At 22.2% G+C, this 26,683-nt stretch overlaps 1 protein-coding gene across 43 annotated transcripts in view; it reads right to left on the bottom strand.

Annotated features, from left to right (window-relative positions):
• Positions 1 to 26,683, bottom strand: part of LOC129614672 (twitchin) — a 137,914-nt gene that overhangs the window by 28,751 nt on the left and 82,480 nt on the right. For 34 of the 43 annotated variants that reach the window (XM_055529437.1, XM_055529438.1, XM_055529435.1 and 31 more), the window contains 7 exons: positions 25,641 to 25,682; positions 18,996 to 19,143; positions 12,599 to 12,972; positions 3,736 to 3,861; positions 2,432 to 3,128; positions 1,999 to 2,352; positions 194 to 1,924 (listed from right to left, as the gene is read on the bottom strand). In XM_055529437.1, coding sequence (XP_055385412.1) covers positions 194 to 1,924; positions 1,999 to 2,352; positions 2,432 to 3,128; positions 3,736 to 3,861; positions 12,599 to 12,972; positions 18,996 to 19,143; positions 25,641 to 25,682 — 3,472 coding nt within the window. The remainder of the gene's footprint in view (positions 1 to 193; positions 1,925 to 1,998; positions 2,353 to 2,431; positions 3,129 to 3,735; positions 3,862 to 12,598; positions 12,973 to 18,995; positions 19,144 to 25,640; positions 25,683 to 26,683) is intronic. The other 9 variants (XM_055529472.1, XM_055529473.1, XM_055529474.1 and 6 more) reach the window with 2 other exon arrangements.

Below are 26,683 nucleotides of genomic sequence, written 5' to 3'. Positions count from 1 at the left end.
TATAAGCGGTTTAGACATTATTTTGTTAAATGCCATTTATATTTTATTTAGTATGCTTAAGCTTTGCTTTACTTAAATTTAAAGTTAGGTAATAAAAGTAATTGTTTTGGTATTAATTTGGCATATATATAAACATTAATATAGCAAAATTTTGTGAAAAATGAAAAACTTACATAATGGAAGTAATACTCACGATTTTTGTGCTTGCATAAATGCGGTTCAGTTGGTTCTGATGGTGGTGAGGCGCCAGCCTTATTATGTGCTTTAACTCTAAATTGATATATTTGTTTCTCTTTTAAATCTGGAACAACAGCGGTACATTCTGGTCCTTCAGTTTTAACAACTTCAACCCAATCCGGTGAAAATTTGTCTTTCATTTCAATTGTATAATGTGTGATTGGACGACCGCCGTCACTTTCAGGTCTCTCCCATTTCAATGTTACACTCTTGTTATCGTAATCATCAATAATAGGTTTACCGGGTGCTTTTGGTTCATCATAGGGATTTTTACACAATATTGGATCAGTCGTCTCTAACGGTTCTGATTCACCTTCTTTATTGACAGCTTTAACGCGGAATTTATATTTCTTTCCTGGTGTAAGGCCTTTGAAATTAAATGAATCTTCATCTGGTCCAACTTCACCAGCTGGTATCCACCTACCAGTTTCTTCATCCATTTTTTCTAATACGTAACCAGTGATGGGTGAACCACCAGTATCTTCTGGTTTCTTCCACTTAACTTTGACATGATCAGCACGCACCTCTTCTGGTTCTAATGGACCACGTGGTGCTGTAGGCCTGTCTAATACAATAACATTAGCCTTAGATTCAATTGTACCGGAGCTATTATTTAAAACAATTTTATAAGGTCCGGTATCAGAACGTACAGCTTTTCGGATTGTAATAGATGAATTTCTTTCATATTGATCTAATGTTATACGCGTACCATCAATATTCAGTTCTTTATCTTTAAACATCCATTTTGCTGTAGGTTCTGGTTCACCATCATACTTAATGTCAAATCGTATAGTTTGTCCTTTTTTAACTGTAATATCTTTAAGTTCATCACCAACAATGAATGGCTTAACAAATCTACATTTTGCAATAATTGGTTTAGTTGCGTCACTTGGTTCACCAGGGCCAGCTTTATTAATTGCCTTAACACGAAATTCGTATTGCTGTCCTTCAGTTAATCCATCAACTGTTGTTGCCAAACAATCAGCTGGTACTTCTTTAGCTTTAACCCATTCATTACTAAATTTGTCTTTATATTCAATAAGATAACCTTCAATTGGTGCACCGCCATCGTTATCTGGTTTTTCCCATTTCAAATCTGCATGGTCCTTGTCCCAATCAGTAACTTCAACATTTTTAGGTTTACTAGCTTCATCCCATGGATCTTTAGCTAATATTGTATTTTTGAATGTGTTAGGCTCGCCTGGTCCAAGTTTATTAACGGCACGAATTCGGAATTTATATTGTTTTTTAGGAGTAAGATCATCAATTTTCTTGCTTAATGGCTCGCCAGCTGCTACCTCGGCAACAGGTTCCCATTGTGCTTTTTTGCTTAAATCTTGACGTTCAATAACATATTTCTGTATTGGAGATCCACCATCATCGGTTGGAGGTTTGAATTTGACAACACATGATGTTTGATAAACATCAACAACATCAATTTCTTGAGGCGGCTGTGGAACATCTTGCATTGTAATTGTAACATCTTTAACATCTTCACCTTGACCATTTGACAATTTAATTTGATATGGTCCAGATTGATCACGTGTAGGTTTCTTAATTTTAAATGTGACTTTTCCAGGTTTTCCATCTTCACCACCAGTAACAGCTACTTCGACATCTTTAACTGGTAGTGGTTTACCATCCTTAATAAGTTTAGCTTCAACTGGCGTTTGTTTTGTACCAGAAACTGTGAAAACCCAAATAGAAAATTTACATGTAATATTAATAAACTATAATTGTTTATGATTTGTGTTCTTTTACCTTCGAATGGAACTTCAATAATAACAGGGGCACTAATTGGTCCAGAAAATTCATTTGGACAATCCATTTTAGGTGCACTTTCCCCTTTATTGACGGTAAGTTTGCAAGAAGAGCTTAAATTGCCTGATTCGCATGTTATTTCACCATCATCAGCCATTTCGAGATTATGGAAGACAAGTTGGTGTTTACCACCACCAAGATTCTTAATCTCGACACGGTCACTTGGAACAATAGGTTCACCATTGAATTTCCATTCACATGGTGCTGTTTGATCTTGCAGCTCAACATCCAACACAAGTTTTTCACGTTCAACTCCGACGGTATCTTTAAGTTTCTTGTTGAAACGATTTTGATCTATGATAGTTGTTATGAAAAAATTTGTTTTTGAATAAAAATAAATATGTTATTTCATTTAAATTCCAAATTCACTTACAATTGACAACAAGTTCTGCTTCAGTTTTATCAGCATTTGTTGTGCAACGATATAACCCAGCATCAGTTACCTTAGCATCATTAATAACTAATTTACATTTACGACCCTCTTTAACAATTTTGACACGTTTGTCTGGTTTAATTTCTTCATCACCTTTAAACCATTGTACATCACCGGCAGCATCATCAATTTCACATGCCATTGTTACACTATCTTTTTCAATTAATTGTTGTGATTTAAGTACTTTAACAAACTTGTATGGATATTCAGTTATTTTAACAGCCGTTTCAGTTTTATCCGGTTGTCTAGTAATACGACAAGAGTATTTACCAGCATCTTCGAATACACAATCTTTGATGACTAGTTTTAGACCCCCAGATAAATCTTTTCCAATCAAATATTTATCTCCTCCATCCAATTTAGTTTCATCTTTATACCATTCAACAATTGCCATTGAACTACTAACAGAACATTCTAATGTCAATTCATGTTTTGTAAAACCATCATATTTTTTCTTTAATGGTTTTGTAAATGTATAGGATGGATCAGCTTCTTCAACATTTAAGAATGCTGTACATGATATACCGCCTATTTCAATAGTATACTTGCCACTATCCTCAACTTTTGGATTAAATATAATTAATTGATATGTGTCAGCTTCATTCTTAAATTTATATTTACTGCCAGTAAATAATTCCTATGTTAAAAAAGAAAATGTTACCACTCCGGAATTATGAAAACTAAATCTTGTAAACTTTTATTTTATACGAGAATGAAGCTAGGAGTTACAGTTAATAGACCAGAGATTTTATCAGAAGCAAAACTAATAAAAATAGCCAACGATTTCAAAATTGTAGTGCTGCCACACAACTCAGCCACTACATTACATACGTTGAATTTTGTGTTTTAGTGTACTTAATTGTATTACTACGTTTTGGAGTCAGAGATTTTTTTTTGTATTTACAATTTTTTTTAATATCAAATGAACGATTTTTAAACCAAAATTTTGATAAATATATCAAACAAGTATTAACCGTAACTGTCAAAATACATACATCAAAATTATTTTTTAAAGGTAAAGTTTTTTAAGACTCCTTCATAACAAAAACGGTCGTGTAAACAGTCAAAATATATCAACAAGTCATGCATATCAAGAGTTATATGTATACTGTTAATATGCAGCAAGAGAAAAAAATTAAATAGAAGTTACTGTAATATTGAAAGCATTTTTAGACGTTGCTGTTGACATTTGAAAACAAAACATTTTTTTTGTTTTTCTATTATAAAAATAATTTTATACTTACGTCTTTTCTAAATAACCATTTCGGCTTACAATTTGGTTTACTGAAACCACATTCAAATGTAACCTTCTTGTCTTTGCCTTCCTTTGCAAACTGATCGATCAGTGGTCGTAGGAATGATTCTTGTTTCTAAATTTTTTATTTTTTTTTTTAAAATATTAATTATTATAAAATGAAATATATTTAGTAAATATTTAATTAAAAAAAAAGTATAATAAAAATAAGAAAATATTTTTATTTTTTAAAGAAAATTAAAAAGAAAAAAAAGATAATTATTGAAAAATTTTATTGTATAATATAAGAGTAATATATATACTGTTTATATGTATAACGAACATCTTGTATATCAGTCAGACAGGTGATATTAATTTATAAGTTTATAAATTAAAAGAATTATAATAAATATATATTATACTATTTACTATAATATTTATTTGTAATCGTTATTTTTGTTTTGTTAATATCTATTTGCTATATATTATGTATATTCTATGTTTATATCCATATCAATAACAATCCAGAAGAATATAATTAATTTCTGACATCCCTAAACTGCTTCAATACCGTGTTTTTAAATAATCCAAACAACAACAACAATGATGTAGATCAACTATGAGGTCGAACAACCAGTAACATCTGGTTCTACTTTGAAATTTTAAAAAAACATATGCGATATTATTGCAAATTCAGAGAATATCATAGAAAATAATTAATTATATATACATAATATATATTTTAAAATATTCAAATACTAAAAAGATATCTTTTTAAAAGAAATTAAAAAATAACTGAAATAAAAAAAAAGTTAAATATATATGAAAAAAGATATCCTACATATAAAGTTGCTTATTTATAATGAGAATATTTTGAATTATTTTTCAGGTGAAATTTATAAAATCACAAATATTGTCTGAAGAACACACTTCAGTTCGTGCCAATAACAATTTTTGCAAACATATTGTCAAATGAATTAATTATACAACCACAAATCATCAAATACAATCGATTTCGCTTGACAACAAATACAATTACGATAACAGAGAATATTTTTGTCTAAATTAATATTTGACATTTAATTTGTTTTTAAGTTTTAATTTCAGTATAAAATAAGCAACTATAAATATTATTATATTAACTGTCAAAAGTTTAAATGTCGAAATTATTATATAAATAAGAATTAAAATTAAAAGTTAGAAATAAATTTTCTTTTCCTTTAATTAAATTTTTTATCTTAATGTTTAATTTGTGTTTTCTTTTAAATAAATTTAATCTTTTCTTCTATTAGTTTATTTAATACGGCAAGAGGCTTTATTAAATAGGACTGATTTTAATTAAAATTTTAAAAAATATTTTATAGTTTCTTTTTTGTTTTAAATAATTTTATTTTTTTTTTGTATGTGTAAGTGATTAAGAATTTTTACATATTTTTAGGTACAGTTTTATTTTAGTTTATTTTTTTGTTCTGTCTTCTTTTCATAATTTTACGTTTTTATAAATTTAAAATTTTATCATTTGCATTATTTTTTTTTATTAACATTATATTTTTTAAGTTGTGCAATATATAAATAATAAAATTAAATTTATATTTATTTTCAATTTACATTTAATTTAATTATGAATATTACAATAAATTTGTGAAAATATTAAATTTTGAAAAATTTATACAAAAAAAAAATATTTTTATTAAAATTTTACATTTTAAATTTTTTTTTGAAATAAAGAAAATTATAATTAAAACATAAATATATGTATATATAAAATGTTATCCAAAATGCGTCAAAACTAAATTATTATATAATTAATTAGAAACCCATATAGCGAAACGCACTATTTTCAAATGTGTTCGAAAATACTGAATTAAAATTAATACATGAATGTATATATCACTCTACATAAATAATTAATTTAATGTAGGAAGGAAAATTTAAAATGAAATCATCAATAGCCATTGTAACAGAATACAAAAAACAGCTTCGGCAGTGTCCTCCCTCCCACTCATACGAATTTTTTCCTAACAAAACTTCAATGAATCACTTCCTGAAAGCTTTGACACTTGAACCGGACCACCCCATATTTTCTTTTTTTAAATGTTAAAAAATTTGTAGCCTCGGCCGTAAACAATTTGAATGTTAATCTATTAGTTCAGAAATAATGCATAGGATCTATTACGCGTAGGTTGAATGTTTTACTTTTCTTCTATTATAGAAAATACTATAGCATTTTCTGTGAAAAGTACTACAAAACTTTTTTGGCTACTTAAGGTCCTGAACAATATGCATCATGAATTAATATGATTCATTCACGAGTTATATTTCTCTGCTGATTTTATTTAGTTTAAAGAGAATTTCAAATAACATTATAATGATATTAAAAATAAATAAAGTGTAATGGGTTTTATTGCGTAGCGCGCTTATTCAATTTCTGAGCAAAACTCGTGCATACACTTTATACGATACGATTTTACATATTTGTAACATACTATGTATCCTCAACTTATTCTCAATTGAGAATAAAGTTTTTTGGTTTGATTTCCGTTTTCGTCATGTTTTCTTTTCGTTTTCCCTTTGTGTACGTTATTTCTTTTCATTGTAAATTTGGCTATGATTTGTGTATTATATATAAGAACAGGATAAAACAATTTGTCTATTATCATTTAAAGGTAAATTAATTATAAAATTATAGTAACACATGGAGTATGTATAAATACACACAATTCAGCAAATTCAATAAAATCATAAAAATTGAATTATTTATATGATTATACTATATAATTACTGTAATTTGAAAGTCACGGTATAATTAATTTGAACGCATTTTTGATGTAAACGTTAATATTATTTTATATTGTGTATATACATATATAAAAAAATTAATTTATAAATATAAGAGAAATAATTATAGCCTTATAAGTTTAAAATATTATATATTTATAAATTTATAAAATTTTTTATATTTTTGTTTATTTTTTATATCAAATTTTGTTTTATAAGTTGAGCATGCAATTTATTTTTGAGATATAGTTGAACATGCGATTTTTGTTACAAATAAATGATGATATTAAAATGAAAATTAATTTTATATATATTTATAAACATTTATTATATATATATATATATATACATATATATATATATATACTTTTATATATATAAATATATGCATATATAATATATTTATTAATATTTTTTTAAATTTTCATTCTATGTTATGCCATTCCATTATTAAATTGTGAAAGAATTATGTATTAAATTTGTTATCATATCACTACTTTTATTATTATTATTTCAATTATTATTTATTATTACTATTATTTATTATTATGCATAACTTACAAATTTTATTTTTACTTCAATATATGTATATTATATAATATATATATATATTATCGGAACATAGGGGGATATAAATAAATAATTAAAAATTATATTTTATTATATTAAAAATTGTTTTATAAAAGAATAATGTGCAAATATTTCTCCTCTGTAACAACTTTTAAAATAATAGCAACTTGTATTTCAAATAATATTTTTTTTTAATATGAGAAATTCAGTTTATCAATATATATATACGAGTAGCATACATTGATTTATTCAGAAATACAGTTTCAATTGTTGTGTAATTCAATTAATTACATTTGTTTAGCAAGGCAGTTTTGATTACTGAAAAAGGTAAAAATTCACGTATACATGAATGTTGCCATAAGTCTCCTCCATTATAAATTTTTTTACAAACCTATGTATACATTTAAACATGATCTATCGAAAAAGATATTTGTTTTAATAACAGCAACTGATTCAAAAAAAAAAAATTACAAAAGTTTAAGGAAAATTACCAAAATTTCGTTGTTTTATGTAACAATCAGCCGGGAGGTCAAATTATGGTACTAGTAATATATAAAACTTACATTTTATTACTGAAAAATTAAATATTTTATTTATTTTAAAAAAATTATAATCTTCGCCTTTTTATCAGTTGCATGTTTTTATAATTGAAATACTAAAATTTTAATTTATTCGATTACTTTTTTCTCCTATATTTTTTAAATTTTTCTTTAATTCTATAGATTTTTTTTTGTTTTATTTTAATATGAAAAAATTTTCATACTAAACAAAATCACAAAATTACGAAAATAGAAGCTAGAATAGAGAATATATTAAAAAATAGCTAAAGATCAAAAAAAAAAGCAAATCAAATTAAAAAAAAACTTTGTCTTTACATTTGAAATTGCAGTAATACCGTATATAACTCTGCAATTCAGCAACTGTTACTTATCAGCTGAATTTTATAACAACATAGTATTGCTGCAATTCTGATGTAAGGCTATTTTTATGTATATGTATATATTTCTACAAATATTTTAACTCAAAAATGTTCTCAACATTTTCTTTTTCTTGTTCGTGTAAAATAAAAAAAACCCAAAAACAAAAAAAAAATTGCTATGTATGTACATCATAAAATTAAATTATTTTCATATAAAGTTATAAAATTAAAAAAGAAATTTAAAGCAGATTAAATATTATGTTTTGTAGAATTCGTCAGATTTAAAATTTAAATTTGAAAAAAAAAATATTTGTATTTGAATCAGAAAAATATATTTTTAATATATTTCGTTATGACTTATTCACTGACATCGAAACTGCGTTAATACTTATATTGATATGCAATTCAGCAATCACAACTCATAAGCTGAGTTATGTATTAATATCAGCATTATTGCAATTTTGAAATCAGCGTTCCTATGTATTATGTCAAATCAAATCTCAAATTATGTCAAATTTGACAATTGGTATACCAAAGGGAGTCTACCAAAAAGCAGATCTAATAGTAATTCAGACTTGTTAAAACTGTATTCACATAATAAGTGAAGTTGACGTTTGATCCACATTTTGGCAGATACCTGAATTTGAGACTAAGAACATTTTTTTTTTTTTGACGAAATCTCTTTATATAATAACTCGTACATGTAACGGATTATTAATATAAAATGACTTTATATATATGAAATTAATAAAAAAGGTACCATAAATGAATGATTTTATATGAATTGAAAGTACATAAGAAAAGTAAACAAAAAATATACAAATACATTAAAAATATTCAGTTGACTCAATATATACACACGTATGAATAAACTGTGTGTGTATATATATATAAAAAAAAATTTATATTTACAGTCACATACTTAATATTATTAAACAACTTTTTCCTTACTTTTTTTTATACGTATATACAATTCAAATTATTGTAAGTTGTCGTTAATAAAGGGCTAAATTTGAAAGACTGTCATTCAATAATCAATTAAAATTTTATTCAACAATTACTTTCAAAATTGCAATTACTAAATAAAATAAAATATTTAATATAAAATTTTAATATAATACACTTTAAAAATTCAGCCATATATTTACAAGGACTCAAATTAATATATTGATTTTGATATCACAAGAGAAAATTTGTAATCTTTACATCAATTATCTACCTCCACCTCTATAACATTAAAACCACAATAATACTGTATTATACAAATCGGCTTATATCTTACTGCTGACTTATATATCGATACAGTTTTATTGACTTTTGAATATAAATATTATCCTGCCCTTCAAAATTGCAGCAACACGATAATAATACACAATTTAGAAAATAGAATATCCCTGAAATCGAAAATGTAATAACACCGTATCGATTAGTATTTACAAGCTGAATTCTGTATTAATACGTTTTCTATCTCAGGTTATATGAGCTGAATTGTGTATTAATTGAGTATTAACAAAGACGCATATATATATAGATATAGATAGATAGATATATAGATAGATATATGCGTCTTTGGTATTAATTATGAACAATTTTAAAGCTAGGCTATTTATTTATATTGATAGAAATATAAAAAAAATTAAAGTACATCACAAGTTTAGGAAAGTTTCTAATAAAACATCCAATATATAAAATATTATATAAGTAAATTGATTACAAGAATATTCTAAATGCATAGTTCATGCAGCTTATATGACCTCAAAGAGAATTTTTTTAAATATTATATTTAAAAGCGTTTAACATAAAATATAATATTAAACAATAAAAATTTATAAAAAAGAAATCAAGTTTATATATATGTTTATGTTTATTATACATATTCAATATTATAGTCAGACGGAAAGGAGGGATTTAGAATAAAAAAAAATTATTGAGAATACGCAAAGTAAGAAAATATATATTCGAGTTGTAAACACAAATATTAAATCACTTTACAAAGTATCAGAGAGAGAGAAAGACAGAACTAGAGAAAAATTAACAAAAGAAACGGACAGAAACTCATATACATATATATATATATATTTATGAATAGAGACTTAAAGAACATTTACCAAAATGCAGATCAACCCCGATTTCAAGATCCCAGTAAAACGAAATTAACACACGATTCAACTTATGAATTACAATTATGATTCAACTGCTGAATTATGTAACACACGATTCAACTTATGAATTACAATTATGATTCAACTGCTGAATTATGTATTAATACGATATTATTAGAATTTATAAGTCATGGCTAACATCAAGTTATTGTTAGCAATAAAATTTCTAAATAAAATATATTACAGAATAATTTGCATTAAGGTAAACACCCAAAGAAAGAATTAAAGTATATTTGAAATGGAAAATAAGGGTTTTATATATAATGTATATGTTTATGTAATTTTTTCTACTTAGTGAAATAGAAAAAATTAGAAAATTTTTAGATTAGTGATTATATATTGAGAAAATTGAAAATATAAACATTGTTTTTTAAATAGAATAGTAGCTAATTTTTATATATATATAGTACGTCTACTACTTTCGGAGTATAAGTCGAACCTCCTCACGACGAAATGGATGTAATGTTGGCCAATCAGGTATCAATTCAGCTAATGATGGTCGTCTTGATGTTATACCCTGTTTTGATGTGGTAAAAAGAAATTTATTGTAATAACGATTGGCATAATTTTTATATATATTTTTTATGGGAACTATTTTGTTTTTTTCTTCAAAATTTTTCAAATTAATTTTAAAAAACTATTTATAGATTCCTAATAGATTTCAATTCGTACCTTTAAAAACAAATCGCCTGTCAATTTGTTATTGAAAAAAAATTGTATTCAACATTAATATAGTGACCTTAAAATTTCAGATACATCCGAGTATTTATATAAATACACAACTCAGCTCATGAATTACAATTGCTGAATTGCGTATTAATATAAATACTACATACCGATTTTCCAAAGTCAAAGTTTTTGTTTTTCGTAACAAAAAATTATTTAATAATAAACAATATTTATGTAAAAAAAGGCAATATTTTTATAAAATAAAATGGAAAATCTTAAAATAAATGTAAAAATTACAAAAAAAATTTACATTCAAACTAAAAACCAAATAAAAACATATAATTACCTACAATCAAAATTTATGTTTATAAATATTTATATACAATAAAAAAAAAGTCTAAATGACATAAAAGACAGTCTTGGATTTCAAAATTGCAGTAATATTAATACCGGTTAATGCATAATTCAGCTGATATGAATTACTGAATTGTTCATTAATACCGTGTTACTGCATTCAACCATAACTTTGAAATCATGGGTACTGCTTCATATTAGTTCTATGGTTTCATAGGCGTGTTTTTACAATATTCAAAATTTTATATAATGTGAAATGAATTTATTGCTTTTCCAAATAAATCCCTTCCTCACGTAAATTTTTTTTTATCAAGAATCTTAAAATAATATTTTTTAAAAAACGAAACACAACACACTATAATAATAATTAACAATATATTTATAGTTAGTGTCAACAAAAAAAAAAAGAAATCTCAAAATTCAAAAATTTCAAAAATAATGCACACATTATTTTTTAATTAAAATTACAAAAAATAATTAAATAAAAATTAAAAAGAAAAACACGTGCAAAACAATGAAAAAAAAGAATTAAAAAATAGTGTTTTATAGTAAATTTTACAAAACGAAAAAAAAAGAGAAAGTGTTTATAAAAAAAAAAGTAACTTTTGAGAGAAAATTTTAATTTAACCCTTAAAAAAAGAAATAAATAAATTTGTATATATTTCATTAATCGTTGGAATATTTTAAGTTTTATTTTAACAACTTTCAATAGAAAGTAATCTAATTTCCAATTGAGCTTGTTTCATTATCGTTTGGGTTGTCGAGAGAAAAAATAAAATTTTCCTTTATACTATATGAGATATAACTATATAATAACTATATAATATAGTAATACTAAAATAATTATTTTAATGTTACCGTTGCTATTTAATTTTTAATCTTTATTAATTCTAAACTATTATTATTTGTATATCTTTAAATTATTTTAATATTTTGAATTGTTAACAATTTGAAATTAAATTTTTCGCTTTTTTTTTTTTTTTTTATTAAATTTTTTTAAATAAAAATTTTTGTTATAAAATTTATTTCGATTTTTTGTTTTGTTATTTTAATTATTTACTATTAAAATATTTTTTTCATGTTTTTATTTTAACTTTAATTTTAATAGTTTTCCATTTATGATTTTACATTTATGAATTTGTTTTATAATAATAAAAAAAAATGAAATATCGTGACTTCAAAATTTCAATAATACTATGGTATTATGCTACACAATTCAGCAATTACAAGTAACAAGCTGAATTGCGTGTTGAAAATACCTATTGCAATGTAATTTTGAAGCCAATACTCGTAATACTAAAAACAACAGTTTAAATAATTTAAATTGTTGTGTATATAAGTTAGTATAAAAAAAGTTTTGATTTTCGTTCTTTTTTTTACCATTTTTTACTATTTTTTTTGTTGCTTATATCCTTACATACCTTTTCAACTTTTTTCAATGTTGGAACTGGTTTTTCAGTTTCTTTTAAATCACCCCAATTTGGATCATTCTGGTCTTTATCCCATTTGGCGTAACGACGTTTTTTCAACATTGCACGAAAATCCATACCACTTGAATCGGATACGAATAATTGCATTTCAGCTGAATCTTCGCCATGTATATTATTAACAACAATTTTATATTTGCCCTCATCATTTGGCTTTGATTTACGTATACATAAGGTAATTGAATTTGTTTCGCCATCGGTAATAAACTTATAACGACCACCTTCAATGATTTCGGTAACACCTTTATAAAATTTAAAGGTGGGCGCTGGGTTACCTTCCACATTGACGGTAATATAGGCCGTTGAGTCTGATTTTTTTTGTTTATATTTGATTTTGATAAGTTGGTTTTATTTTTTTTTTATTTTTTAAAGGGAGTTCGTTTTATTTTTTTTTTGTATTTTTATTTCGGAAATTATTTGAAAATATTTGTTTGGAATAATTTTAAATTTAAAATAGGATTTTCAAAAAAATTTATTAAAAAAAATATTGGAGAAGAATAAGAAAAAATAAGAGAAAAAAATATTTAACAATATTTATAAATTTTTATGATTTTAAAATAATATGTTTGATTTATTTTTTCTATTTTTATTTTTTAAAATTAAATATTTACGAATTTCTTGATATTTATATTTGTAAATTAAAAATTAACACCCAAAAGAATTCACAAATTTAGATTAAAAACAAATTTTATGCGCCATTAAATAAAAGAATTAATGTACAATTTAAATTAAAAAAAATAAAAGAATAGAATAGAAAAAAGCAACAATGTAGAAAAAACAAAATAATTAAAATTTGAAATATTTTCCTCATTTTTCTGTCACCAATGACAAATAAACACTTTACTTTCCTTTTCTGTCTACTATATTATTAAAAAACATCATAATACAGAAAAGAGAGTGAATAATAAGCAAATAAGGCTGTTTTCTTTTTGTTTTTGAGAGAAAGAGAGAAAGAGAAAGAAAAAGTGATACAGCGAAAGAAATGCTTTTTTATTATATAAAATTATTTTTTCTAAGTATATATATATAAATATATACATAATATTTAAATATATAACATACATATATGTATATACCTACATATATCTTATGTATACATATATACATATCTGCCGATAGCATATACATAATAATTTAAGGAAACTTTGACAGAGGAAATATACTAAAATAATAGTCATAAAAGTATATGGTAGAGCAGTGTAGTAATAGTAGTAGCACTAAAAAAAGACTACAATATAGTTTAATTAAAATAATAGTAATAGTAGTTTAATAGTAGTAGTAGCAGTAGAGTAGAAGAAATAGAAGTAGAAGCAATGTTTAGAAAGCGTTACGACAAAAGAAAATAAAGATGTGTTGATACTCTCTTTTGTTTTTATAACTGTTTTTTTGTTGAAAAGATAAATATTTGTTTTTTTTTTTCTTTAAATCTTAAAAAAATTTTAATTACATTACAGTTAAAATGTTTTTTTTATTACTAATTCTTATTACACAGGCTTATTACTAATATTATGTAAAAAAAGAGAAAAATTAAATTTAAAAATTTGACACTTTCTATCTGTCAATATAACATTAAATCCTCAAATATCCGGGTTGCAGTAATTAAACTGCTTTGTAATATACCTCAGCTCAAATATAGCATTTATTATACACTGATTTGTTTATAATTGATTAGCGAATATAATACTAAATTTTTTAAGTCAATAAATATAATAATAAACCTGTTCTGCATAAAAATTAAACTTTAAAATTAAAAATGTATATATACAATAAAAAGAATTTATAAATTAAAAATTTTGCGTTTTAATTAAAATTAAATACTAATATCCCAATTACATAAATATAACAAATAAAAAATATATATATATATATATATAAAAAAATGATTGATTTTATAATTTGTTAAAAAAAAGACATTACAATTCTCTATTTTAAAAATTTTCTCCATATATGCCTTCAATACTTTTTTTGCTTAAAATTAACACAATTTTATTTAATATGTCATAATATTTTAATATTTTAATAAAATATATAAAATTTTCATACCCTGGTATCAAAAACTTATAATTACAGAAAAAATTTATTAATATACAATTTGTTCTAATTGCTGAATTGTGTATAAATATAGTATTAATCTAATTTTGATATCAGGGTAATTTTTTTTAGTACTGATAAAATTTTTTGAAATATTTTCAGTTTCAATTAAAAGAATTATAATGATATTCTTTTATCAAGAATTCATAAAATTATTGATTGACACATTAAATAATTACAAAAAAAAAAAAATTGTAAGGACATATTATATTAATTATTTTAGTAAATAAAAGGGTGTTTCTTTAGAAACAGATCTTAATGTCAACTCCACTTATATAATTTTATTTAGAAAGTAGAGTAGAGATTTCACAGCAAGTGTTTTTTGCTCTTTACTTATTAAGCGATAGTTCCTTGACTTCTTTAACAGCTTCACATTCCCAAAATTTAGGTGTTCTTCTTCCTCTTATAATATAAATACTTAGATTTTGTTTATTAAATATTATAAAAATGAGTATTTTCCCATTTAACTACAAAATTGCATTAATATCGCATTAATGCAAAATTCAGCTTACTAGCTTTAATTACTGAATATTAATGCAATTTTAAAGACAGAGCTTTCAATTTAATTTCATGATTAATTTAATAATAAAAATTTATAAATGATTATATAACTAAAACTACAAGAAAAAAGACAAAAAAAATACTAAGAAAAAAAAAGAGCGGCAAAGAAAGGGCAAGGATTCAAATTTCAAACCAATCATTTTTTTCTTTGTTTTGTTTGTATTTATAGTTCAAGTATTTTTTTTCGATTAAACTAAGTTTATGAATTACACAATTTATAATTTCCTTTCTATATCTACTACAACTTCATTATCAAAAATAAACTACAAAATTAAATTGAAAATAAACATTTTTTTTCTATTTATTTTTTTTATTGAAAAAGTAAATAAAATAATACTATATATATATATAATATACAACTCACTCAAAAACTTAACAAATTTAACTACAAACTACGTATTGACATTAAAAATTGCAGTAATACTGTATTGGTTATAGCATCCTTTTTTCTAAATTGTATAAAAGTACAGTATTAATTCAATTTTGAAGTTAAGCAAACTAATAACTCAAGACTATACAATTGTCATTGGTTTTATTGATTTTCATTAAACTATTTTTTTTTTAAATGCAAACAATTAAAATATAATCCTGGCTATAATACAATTCATATTTGAGCGTGACTAAAAATTATTTTAATTTGATTACAATTTTTAAAGATACCCAAAAAAAAAACAAATTCAAATTTTCAAGCTGGAGCATTATTTTATTCTACTTAAAACAAATCAACTAAAATATATAAAAAATTATTACGTAAAGAAACCAAAAGCATTAATAACGACACAAATACAAACGATTTAAAAAAAAATTAATAAAACAAAAATAAAAGCCGAAAAAAAATCATATACTTGTATACATATATATATATATATAATTATTATTACATACATACATATTTTTATTTAAATTTATTAATTTCAGGTTCCGGAGAAAATAATGGTAAGGGAATTATATTTAATATAATAATATTAATTAAAAAGTCAAAATTAATACACTTTTCTCTTTTTTCTTTTTGTGGTGCACTCATAAGTATTAAGCCATACCATAACCCAACATACGAGTAAAAAAAATATGTAATTAGCTTTTTTTATTTCATTCCATTTAACATTAAATTAACAATTTAAAACATAAATAATATCGATTCCTAATTTTTTGACATAGCAAAAAAAAAAAATTTTCCCAAAATACGAAATTTTTTCAAAATCACTACAAAATGTCGTTTTAATTGCTACTGATTGTGTTATCAACCAGAATAATATTAAAAATTTCGAATCTATTAATTTCCTAAATTGATATTGACAAAGATATAATTCGTTCCCGAAGAAGAGTATTGTTGGAATTTATTTAAGATTTACAAATAAATATCAGGATACAGATATTTAAAATACATGGTGACTTAGTAAAGAGTACAATATTATACATCATTGGTTAGGGAATCAAAAGTGAGTAAAATTTTTTCAGTTGACATTTTTAAGAACCGTTATTTAGGTAAAAAATAAAAGATTTAGAAGTTTTTCAATGAAACGCATACAAAGCAAGTAGAAATTTCATAAAAATTCGTAAAATCCCTGTATCTCCGAAATAATTTTTGAGTTTTGACAGCTAATTCCAAACAAAATTTTATCCATTTTTGATTCCCTAACCAATGATATATAATATTGTACCTTTTACTGAACCACCCTGTACATACATAGATGATCTACTCTATATGTGAACAGTTTATTATAATAATTATATATATATACACTTCTGACTTCGAAATCGCAATACTATGATATTGATACAAAATTCAGCTTGTAATATTTAATTGCTGAATTGCATAAAAATACCCTATTACTGCAATTTTGAAATCATAGTCTGCATTTCTTTAGATTTCGGCACTCTTAATTTTCTATGCTAATACACAAGATAATACTATAAAACAATTAAAAAAGAAAAAAAACGGAAACAACACAAAACAAAAACATGAAAAAAAACAAGAGGGGAAAAACGAAATATAATATAAAATTACGGATGATATACGCTGACTTCGAAATTGCAATTAACACAAAATTAATACACAATTCAGCTTTTTAATTATAATAGCTGAAATGTATAGTAATATATTATTTTTACAATTTTGAAGCAACGTATGATTTATCTGAATCGGTCTTTATAAAAATTATATCGAGTAAAAACTAGGGATTGAAAATTATAGGTATTCTTAACTCAAAAAAAAAAAAGATTTCGTAATAGAAAAAATAATTAAATTATGTAGTTTTTTTAAAAACTTTTCAATAAATAATATAATATAAACAAGAAAAAAATAAATAAGATAAGGATAATACTAATATTATGAAAGATAAGAATGAATTCATGATTATAGAAAAGAATAAAAAAACTCTGATGAAATCCAAACTATATTAATAATTTTGTATTATTGAACAATTCGGCTTCAAAATTCTACTTGCTGAATTGTGTAATAATGAAATATAATTTACATTTTGAATTTCATGCAGTTATAAATCATATTATATTTTAAATAAAAATAATTTATTCAATATTATATTTTAAATAAAAAGAAAAATCCCACCCATTAATAAAAAAAACTGAATTCCACTATAGAGTAATATTATTTTAAACTCAATTCAGAAGTTTGTTACTACGCTGAATTGAGCAATTCATATTTAAGCTAGATTTAAAAATGATATTACCATAAGGTGGAACTGATGGAATATTTTAAACACATATACTAAATGTTGTCAATGAAAATTCTCTTAAAACCCTTATAAATTAATATTGTCTATATTTATAATATACAGAACACATTAAATTAAATATACTTTGAGCACTTTATATTCTGGATGTCGGAATTAAAGTCTATTTAAAGTATTAAAATAATTGAACAAATTCAATCAGCAATATTATAAGCTGAATAATTCCCATATTTGGGGAAATTAAAATCTTAATTTAGAAAATATTTATTGTATATCGTAAAACTAAGGAAATCTATTGGCTAAATGCAAATTTAAAATCAAACTTGAATTATTTAACAATACAATTATAATGGCACTGTAAAAAAAAAAGTCAAATTGATGTTAGATTTGCATTTTAGCAGTATAGATTCCTCTTTTTAACTATTAACATTAATTACTATATGTACATTAATTATTTTTTTGGAATCAAATTTAAAAATTAATATATAAAAACATAGAAATATTAACAAAATATTTAAAATCAAAAGATAGATATAATATAATAAGTAAGGGAAAAATTTGTAATAAGAAATAATTTTTAATATCCTATAAAATTTATTTAATATTTAAGAAAAATGTTCAAGTGTATAAGCATAAATATGTACGAATGTATAATACAAGATGAATTTCGGAAAATACCAAAAAAAAATTGTGAAGAAATACAACCAAAAATGAAAAAAAAAGAAAACAATAACGGCACTCAAAATTTTAATTAAAAAAAATGTATAAATATTTCGAAAAATAATGATGTTTTTGATAGAACAAAACGAAATAAAAAAATAAAATGGTAGTTCAAATGAATTGTAAATAATAAAAGAAAGAAGAGATGAAATTATATATATGTATGAAAGATTTAACACCAAATAAATAAACAATAATGTACAACAACAACAATATCAAGAATATAAAAAAAACAAAATTATTATTTTTTTGCTTTTTTCTTTTACCTTCAACAGCTGAATAAGACTCTTGAACATCAACAATAGCTGGTGGGCCACCCTCTCCAATATCTTTTAATGGAGTTGAAGGTTTATCAATTAAACCTTCTAAATCTTGTATACTTGGACGTCGAACATCCATTGATGGTCGCCTCTTCTACATTATTATAGTTTAATTTTGAATTTTTAATTTTAATTCAATGTGATATTTAAGAGGAGGGTGAATATTTTTTTTTTTTTGTATTTATAAAAAAAAAGAAAAATTCCCAGCAACCGTATTGTTGATAGACAAAAATCGGCAACAAAAATCAATTAATTATTGATTTCATTTAATAGGAATTTCATTATTGACCGCAGACAATTCGCAATTACATTTAAATAAAGATGAGTGCATATTTTTGTAATTCGAACATGGACAGCGCCACGCCACATATATTTGATTTGGTAGCGATGGTATATATATATATATATATATATATATATATATATATATATATATATATATATATAGATATATAGGTGAAGAAGAGCCACACAATATTTTTTTGTTACCATGTTTTTTTGTTTTTAGTAAATGAAATTTATTTATTTTTTAATTAATTTATTTATTTATTTTAAAGACAATTGTTAATTAATTGTTTTTGATTGTTTTTTTAACACCAATAATAAAATATTAGCAATTGAATTGTCATATATTGGGAGTCATATTTATTTATATAACAGTCAATTTACGTTTCATCACATTGATTTTATTAGTTTATAAAAATTATTTAATATTTATTTAGTTTTTGGTTGTTTGACATATAAAAATTTTTGACAAATTGAGTTTATTTGATTTTGCGATTAAAAGTTTTGTTTCATTTTATTGTTTTTAATTTTTTTTAATTAGTTTAGTACATAAAACACAGTTTTTTTTTATTTTGGTTTTTTTTTTTTTAATTTTTATAATATTTCATTATTTTTGATATTATATAATTGTATATTATCGATAATAATTGAATTAAAAATTTTTTTAATTAATAATTAAATTAACATGCATTTCGAAGACATACAATAATGATGACAAAATTACGATTACAAAAAAACATTTAATAACGGTGATATTTTAATTTTTGTGATGTTTGTGTTTTGTATTTTGTTTTGCAGGCATATATTTTATAATTTTTGACATAATATTGTGACAACAAACGTCGAACATTTTGATCGCCGAGGGAGTATTCGAAGAAAAGAAGAAAAAAAAAGAAAAAAATTTCTTTAATTTATTTATTGCAAAAATTTGAAATTTTTTTTTGTATTCTAATTAAAAACAACACAAAATAAATTATTTAATTAAAAAAAACTATACTAAATTTAGCGCAATTTTTTAATATTTTAAAAAGTATATATAGTTTCATAAGTGAGACTAAAAATACCAAAGAGAAATAATTTTTTTATATAAAGAAATAACATTTAAAAAAAAATAGAAAAATTTGTAAGTTATTTAATTAAAATCAAAATATAAGAATTAAATAAAAAACTCTTCGAAAATTCAAAAAATTCATTTTGTAAATTTCAATTTTTTTTATTAATTACATAAAGGTAATAGGTATAAAAATTAGAAATAATTAAACAATAATATATTATGATGATAAAAAGAGATAAATAGATAGATAGAGAGAAATAATTAATATATATTTAGAAAGTGATATTACAATATAAGAGACGCAATCACATATATAAAAAAATTAAATTTAATAGGCAATAAAATATTAAAACAAAATTATCAAATAAAATGAAAAACTTATAAACTAATTATAATAATTAAAAAAAATGAAGTGCAACACTATATTAATTAATAGATTATTATAAATTTATTATTAATTTCAAAATATTTAAAAAATATTGCATTTTTATAACTTAAAATAAAAATTTGACTTCTGATTTCAAAATTACAGTAATTATATACAAATCAACTTATAAATTGTAATTCCTGAATTGTATAATAATACCCATATTATTGTAATTTTGAAGTCAGGTTATACATATATGTTTTTAATTCTCGATAATGTCATGAATCATTCAGAACTGATTGTCATTTTCTAATGATGTTTTATGAAATTCAATTTATAATAGTGTCATAATATTTACTAAATTGTTAATTAATATATTTTTACAATATAAGCGCAATTTAAATATTAACATTATAACTGTATTAAAAAAAATTAAACTGTCCCGCTCACTGCGTCTTCTCTGCCTTTTTTCTGCACTTTATAAATAAAATTATTAACAAAAAAAAATGATTCTAATGACAAATATCGATTTATAAAATTTATTGTTTTTAGTAAAATACAGGATGAAAATAATTAAATTTTTTTATCTACTATTATTAATAAATTAATATTATTGTCAATAATTCAATAAATATATATCAATAGATATATACAATTTACATACTATGTATAATATGTCGAAGTTGTAATTAATATTGCATTATCACACAATTCAGCAATATTAAGGTAATTGTTGAACTTTGCAATAGTATAAATTAAATGTTCCAAAAATATCGTAATGCTTTACGGTTTTTCTTTTTTAAATCATCCTGTATTTTTTAGAAATTGCATAAAAAATATAAGAAGTTTAATTTATTCAATTTAAATATTATTTGAAGCTGTAATAATTTTATTAAAGCATTTTTTGATTAGAATTTTAAATTTAAAATTTGTTAATACACAAAAAATATTGTCTTTAATTATAGAAGAATATATTAGAAATAATTATGTATAATAAGCATTAAGAAACTTTAATATTTATTTGATTAATATAAAAAAAAATATTAATTTAATTAAAAATCAGCTAAATATCTATAAAATTTTTAAAGCTATATATAGGAAGAGAATTTTATGTCTATTAAATAATTAAAATATAATACCAAAAATATATAATATATTTATATAAATGAGTATAAAATTTATAATATATATATGAAATAATATAACGTAAATATATATAATATAATTATATACAATATAATTTCAAAAAGAAAAAAATAAGACGAGTATAATTGATTGATTTATCTCAATAATGTACCAATAATGTTTTAAAACCAAACAAAAAATATCAAATATTTTTTGTATAACTTAACATTTCAAATAAGGCTTGCCAGCGTATACTTAATATGTAAATTAAAAATAAAACAAAAATCCATATATATGATATGAGAAGAAAAGTCAGATACAGTAAAGAATAAAGAGAAAAATACAAAAAAAAAACCTAAAGAAAAGAGGGGAGCAAAAGAGAAAATGACAAAAACAAAAGTATGCAGGAACGTAAAAAACCGAATAGAAAGAGAACCAAAGGCCAAAAAAAAAAATGAAACTAACATAAAATTAAGAAAATAATAATTTAATAATCCGTTACTTCAGAATTGCAGTAATATCGTCTTCAGCAAATGTAGTTCATAAATTGAATTTTGTATTAATATCGTCAGCTCTGTTATGAATTCCTCTCGTATGTATCACAATTTTTCGGAGTGTCAATATCAGTATTTTATTTTAATTGTCAAATTAAAATTTATATGTTTATATGTTTTTCTTGCTATTTGAGTACAAAACTTTCGTAAGAAAGAATATTTTTTAAAAACGGAGTTTTGCAGTTTTTTTTTGAAAAGTGGAGAAAATTTTTTTAGCAAATATGAATTCATTTCGTTCCATTTTAGCTGTTTTGAAAGAACTCAAATTCAAATAGATTTGAAACCTTCATATTATATATTTAATATAATATAATATTATATTAAATATATTAATATGAATATATTATATTAAATATATTAATAAAAATTTGAAAACTTGAAAATTTATAACAACCACTCTCTTTGACTTGCTTGTTACGTGTGAGTATTTCTTTCGTAGACTATTGACCTTTATTTTTACTACGAACGTAATTTATAATTACTATATTACGAATATTCGTAGTAGAATATTTGTAATTGGGAATTGAGAATATGAAATTCGTAATTTTCCGAATTTTGGATCTACGAACGAAATTTATACTAGGGCTACGTATTACAGCAATTTTGAACAACGGATATTTTAAAGCATGTAAATAAAACAAAAAAAAGTAAAATAAGTAATGAGTTGTTTACATATTACGTAACGCATTTTTTTATTGGTAACAAAGTTTAATTATTTTTATGTTATACATCTTATAATATATTGTGAATACCTTTCAAAGGAAATATACATGTTTGACTTCTGATTTCAAAAACGCGTTGCAACATTCGGGTTTAATACGAAATTTTTTAATAGAGATGTAATTAATTATAACAAATTTTTATTATATTGTATATATTTATGTGAATGGTATATATTATATTTTTTATAATAATTAAATTTTTATTTTTTATTGAAATTTTTTTTATTAAATTTTTTTCCAGTTGCATATTTAATTTGGACTAATTTTCATATATTTGTATGTTGTTTTAATTTTCTTATATGTTTTATTTTTTTGTGAATATGCGCGATGGTATATTGTCATTTCATACCTTATTTTATAATTGAAAAATAGACCGTTACTTCAAAATTACAGCAATACAGTGTTCATACACAATTCAGATTATTCTTATTACTGTATTGTAAAGTAATGCAGTATTACTGCAATTCTGAAGTCACATTTTTAAAAATCGAATGATCGAACCATGACAAAAATATGTAATATTTATTTCGTATATTAGTGTTATGTTTTGTATTATGTAAGTGTGTGTTTATTTTTATATTTTGGAAATAAATTTTTTTATCACTATATAATTATAATTTAATATATATATATTTATTCGTAAATGCGTTGATATAATATTAAAAAAAAAATAATGTTATTTTAAAATAATTTAATTATTTTTATATAATTATATTATATTATATCAAAATATTAAAAAAAATAATTTAAATGAATTATTTTTGTGATCTTATTTACACGAAATGTATATCATACACTACAAAAACTAATATATTTAATTAAAACTAAAAAATTTTACAAAAAAACTAACTGCACATCTAAAAGTATATAAACTTAAGTAATAAAATTTAAATATTTTAAAACTAAATAATTGTGTACTATATTTACTATATATTGTATAACGTGTAATCTATTTATATATAGACATACACATTTAAAATTGTCAAGTATACATATTATATAAAGTTTATACTACTAAAAAGTAATAAATGCAAAATATATTACAATGTATTGTTTATTACACATGCGACTTCAAAATTAGAATAATACTGTGTAATTCCACAATTCAGCAATTACAAATTGTAAGCTGAATTATATATAAATGCACTGCATTAATGTTATTTTGAAATCATGGTATATATGTATAATACCTTTTATAAGATTGTGTACATACAGCGAAAAAATAATAAGTACTACTAATAATTATACAATGACTACTTCATACGAACTTATAGAAAAAAGATAAAAATCACTACCACATAGTAAAATAAAAATACTAAATAAGTATACATTCAATGTGGAGGGCTAAGAAATTAATCAGTGGCAGCGGTATCGTATATGTCACTCTCCAATTGAGATTGAGTTGTAATTATGTATTGAAATCACAATATTATTAATTATATACTTATCAAATCATATGATAAGTCTAAGAGAAAATGCGGGATTATAACCACTTCAATTTTTGTTTTTAGATATATATGTACTCAATCTATTTTTTATTCTTTTTAATTTATCTTAAAACTGTTATAACTATATAATAGTTGTTTATCTACAACTTTCATATACTATATAATAGTTATTTATCTAAAACCGTTATACACTGATTATTGGATTTCTCAGCTCTCCATAATATCTATAAGAAAAGAATTTTATTACAACTGTATTGTTTTAAAAATTTATGATTTATATAATGAAGAGAAAAAAAAATAATAAATAAATATGAATAGTTTATAGAAAATATAAAAATTTAAAAAAAAAAAAGAAAATATTTTAAAGCCAACTTAAATAAGTACAACATACATATATATATATATATATAATATAAAATAAAAAAATATGAGAAAAAAAATTGGAACTTCTAAAAAAAATCTAAAACAAAAAGAAAATCTAAAAAAGGAAAACTAATAATAATTTTTCTAAAAAAAAGAAAAAATTTAAATAATTAGAATATTTACATAGATCCGAATTTAAAAATACTACTAAAGGCTGTTTCCAAACATATCGCACTAGTATGTACTGCACTCTAGAAACTTCACCGCTTCATTTCTGCACTATTTCACACAATTTAATATTTTCTGAAGCAAAATTTATGACACTTAAGAAGAATTTTATATAGTAAGAGAATTAATACCATAATGCAATATACTACTATCTCTTTTGCTTCTGAATTTTATTTTCTAACATTTAAATTTTGTTTTAAATTAAGTGCGATGAGCGACAAGTGTTAGAATTTTAAAACCCTAGATTTTTGAACAAATAATTAAGTATATAAGACTGTTCGATGAACTCTAGAAATACCCTATTCAGAATTTTCGAAAAACAAAAAAAAAAATATCGGAGCGATAGATTCGGAAACGGCTTAAACTATTCAAAAAAAAAAAAAGGACATCAAAAATCAAAATAAAACAAAAAGGAAAAAATTATTCTTTTTGCAAGAAGAAAGACCTGTTTTGCGGGATCCAGTTCGCCGGGACGTGGTCCTTTTTTCTATTTTCATTACAAATATGTAATATTTTTTTGTATGTATTTGTAAATATGTAATTAAATAAAATAAAAAATAAAATATTTTTTTTTATATATAAAAATAAATTTTTTAAATAAAATTTTTTAAATAAGGATTAAAAAAAAATTTTTTTGTTTTAAAAAATATTTTATGTAAATTATAAAAAATAAAGAAAAATAAATTTTTTTGAAACAAAAGTTCCATATAATCTGAATTTAAAAAAAAATTTTTTTTGGATTTTGATTTTTTGAGCAAAGAGAAACAAAACGTAAAGGATAATCTATGTAAAATTGGTTTCGCCTATAATTATGCAATATTTTTATTGTTCATAATAATTTTGTTATACCTTGCACACTTAACACTATACAAGTAAGTATATGTACTAATACAATTGTTATATTATTTCAACTAATAAAATAATTAAAATATCCCCTAAAAAATAACCAAACTATGTTATAGCTAAAATATAATTTATAAAAAAAAAACAATGTTTTGCGCTTTAAGTTTTCTTTTAAAATAAATGTTTATATAACTTATAAATATTGTATTTAAAATAATTTTTTAACTTTAATTATATGAATTTTTTCGTTGGGTATATTAAGAATATTATATTGTATTTAATATAACAATGATTCTCTGCGACTTTCCATCTAAATTGCACTGGTTTATGTGTCACTTATTTCAAATTATAGAAATATACAATTTTAGCAATTAATAATTATTAACTATTTCATAAACAGAATTGTATGTTATATTTTTTAAAAATTTTGAAATTTAATGTATGTTTTTAAATAACTCAACTTAAACTTAATTATGTATAATACTATCATTGCAATTTAGACTTTAGGACTAAATTTCTTTTGTTTTATTACCAATACAAAAAAAAAATTTATATATATATAAATATATATACACATAAATACTTATATATATATATATTATAACAAAATATCATTTGTTAAATTATTTTATTTGCATTATTTAA

This window comes from Condylostylus longicornis, unplaced genomic scaffold (genome assembly GCF_029603195.1).
Source record: "Condylostylus longicornis isolate FDR11 unplaced genomic scaffold, ASM2960319v2 ptg000116l, whole genome shotgun sequence".
Classification (NCBI taxonomy): domain Eukaryota; kingdom Metazoa; phylum Arthropoda; class Insecta; order Diptera; family Dolichopodidae; genus Condylostylus; species Condylostylus longicornis.
This window is presented reverse-complemented; position numbering and strand designations above follow the sequence as displayed.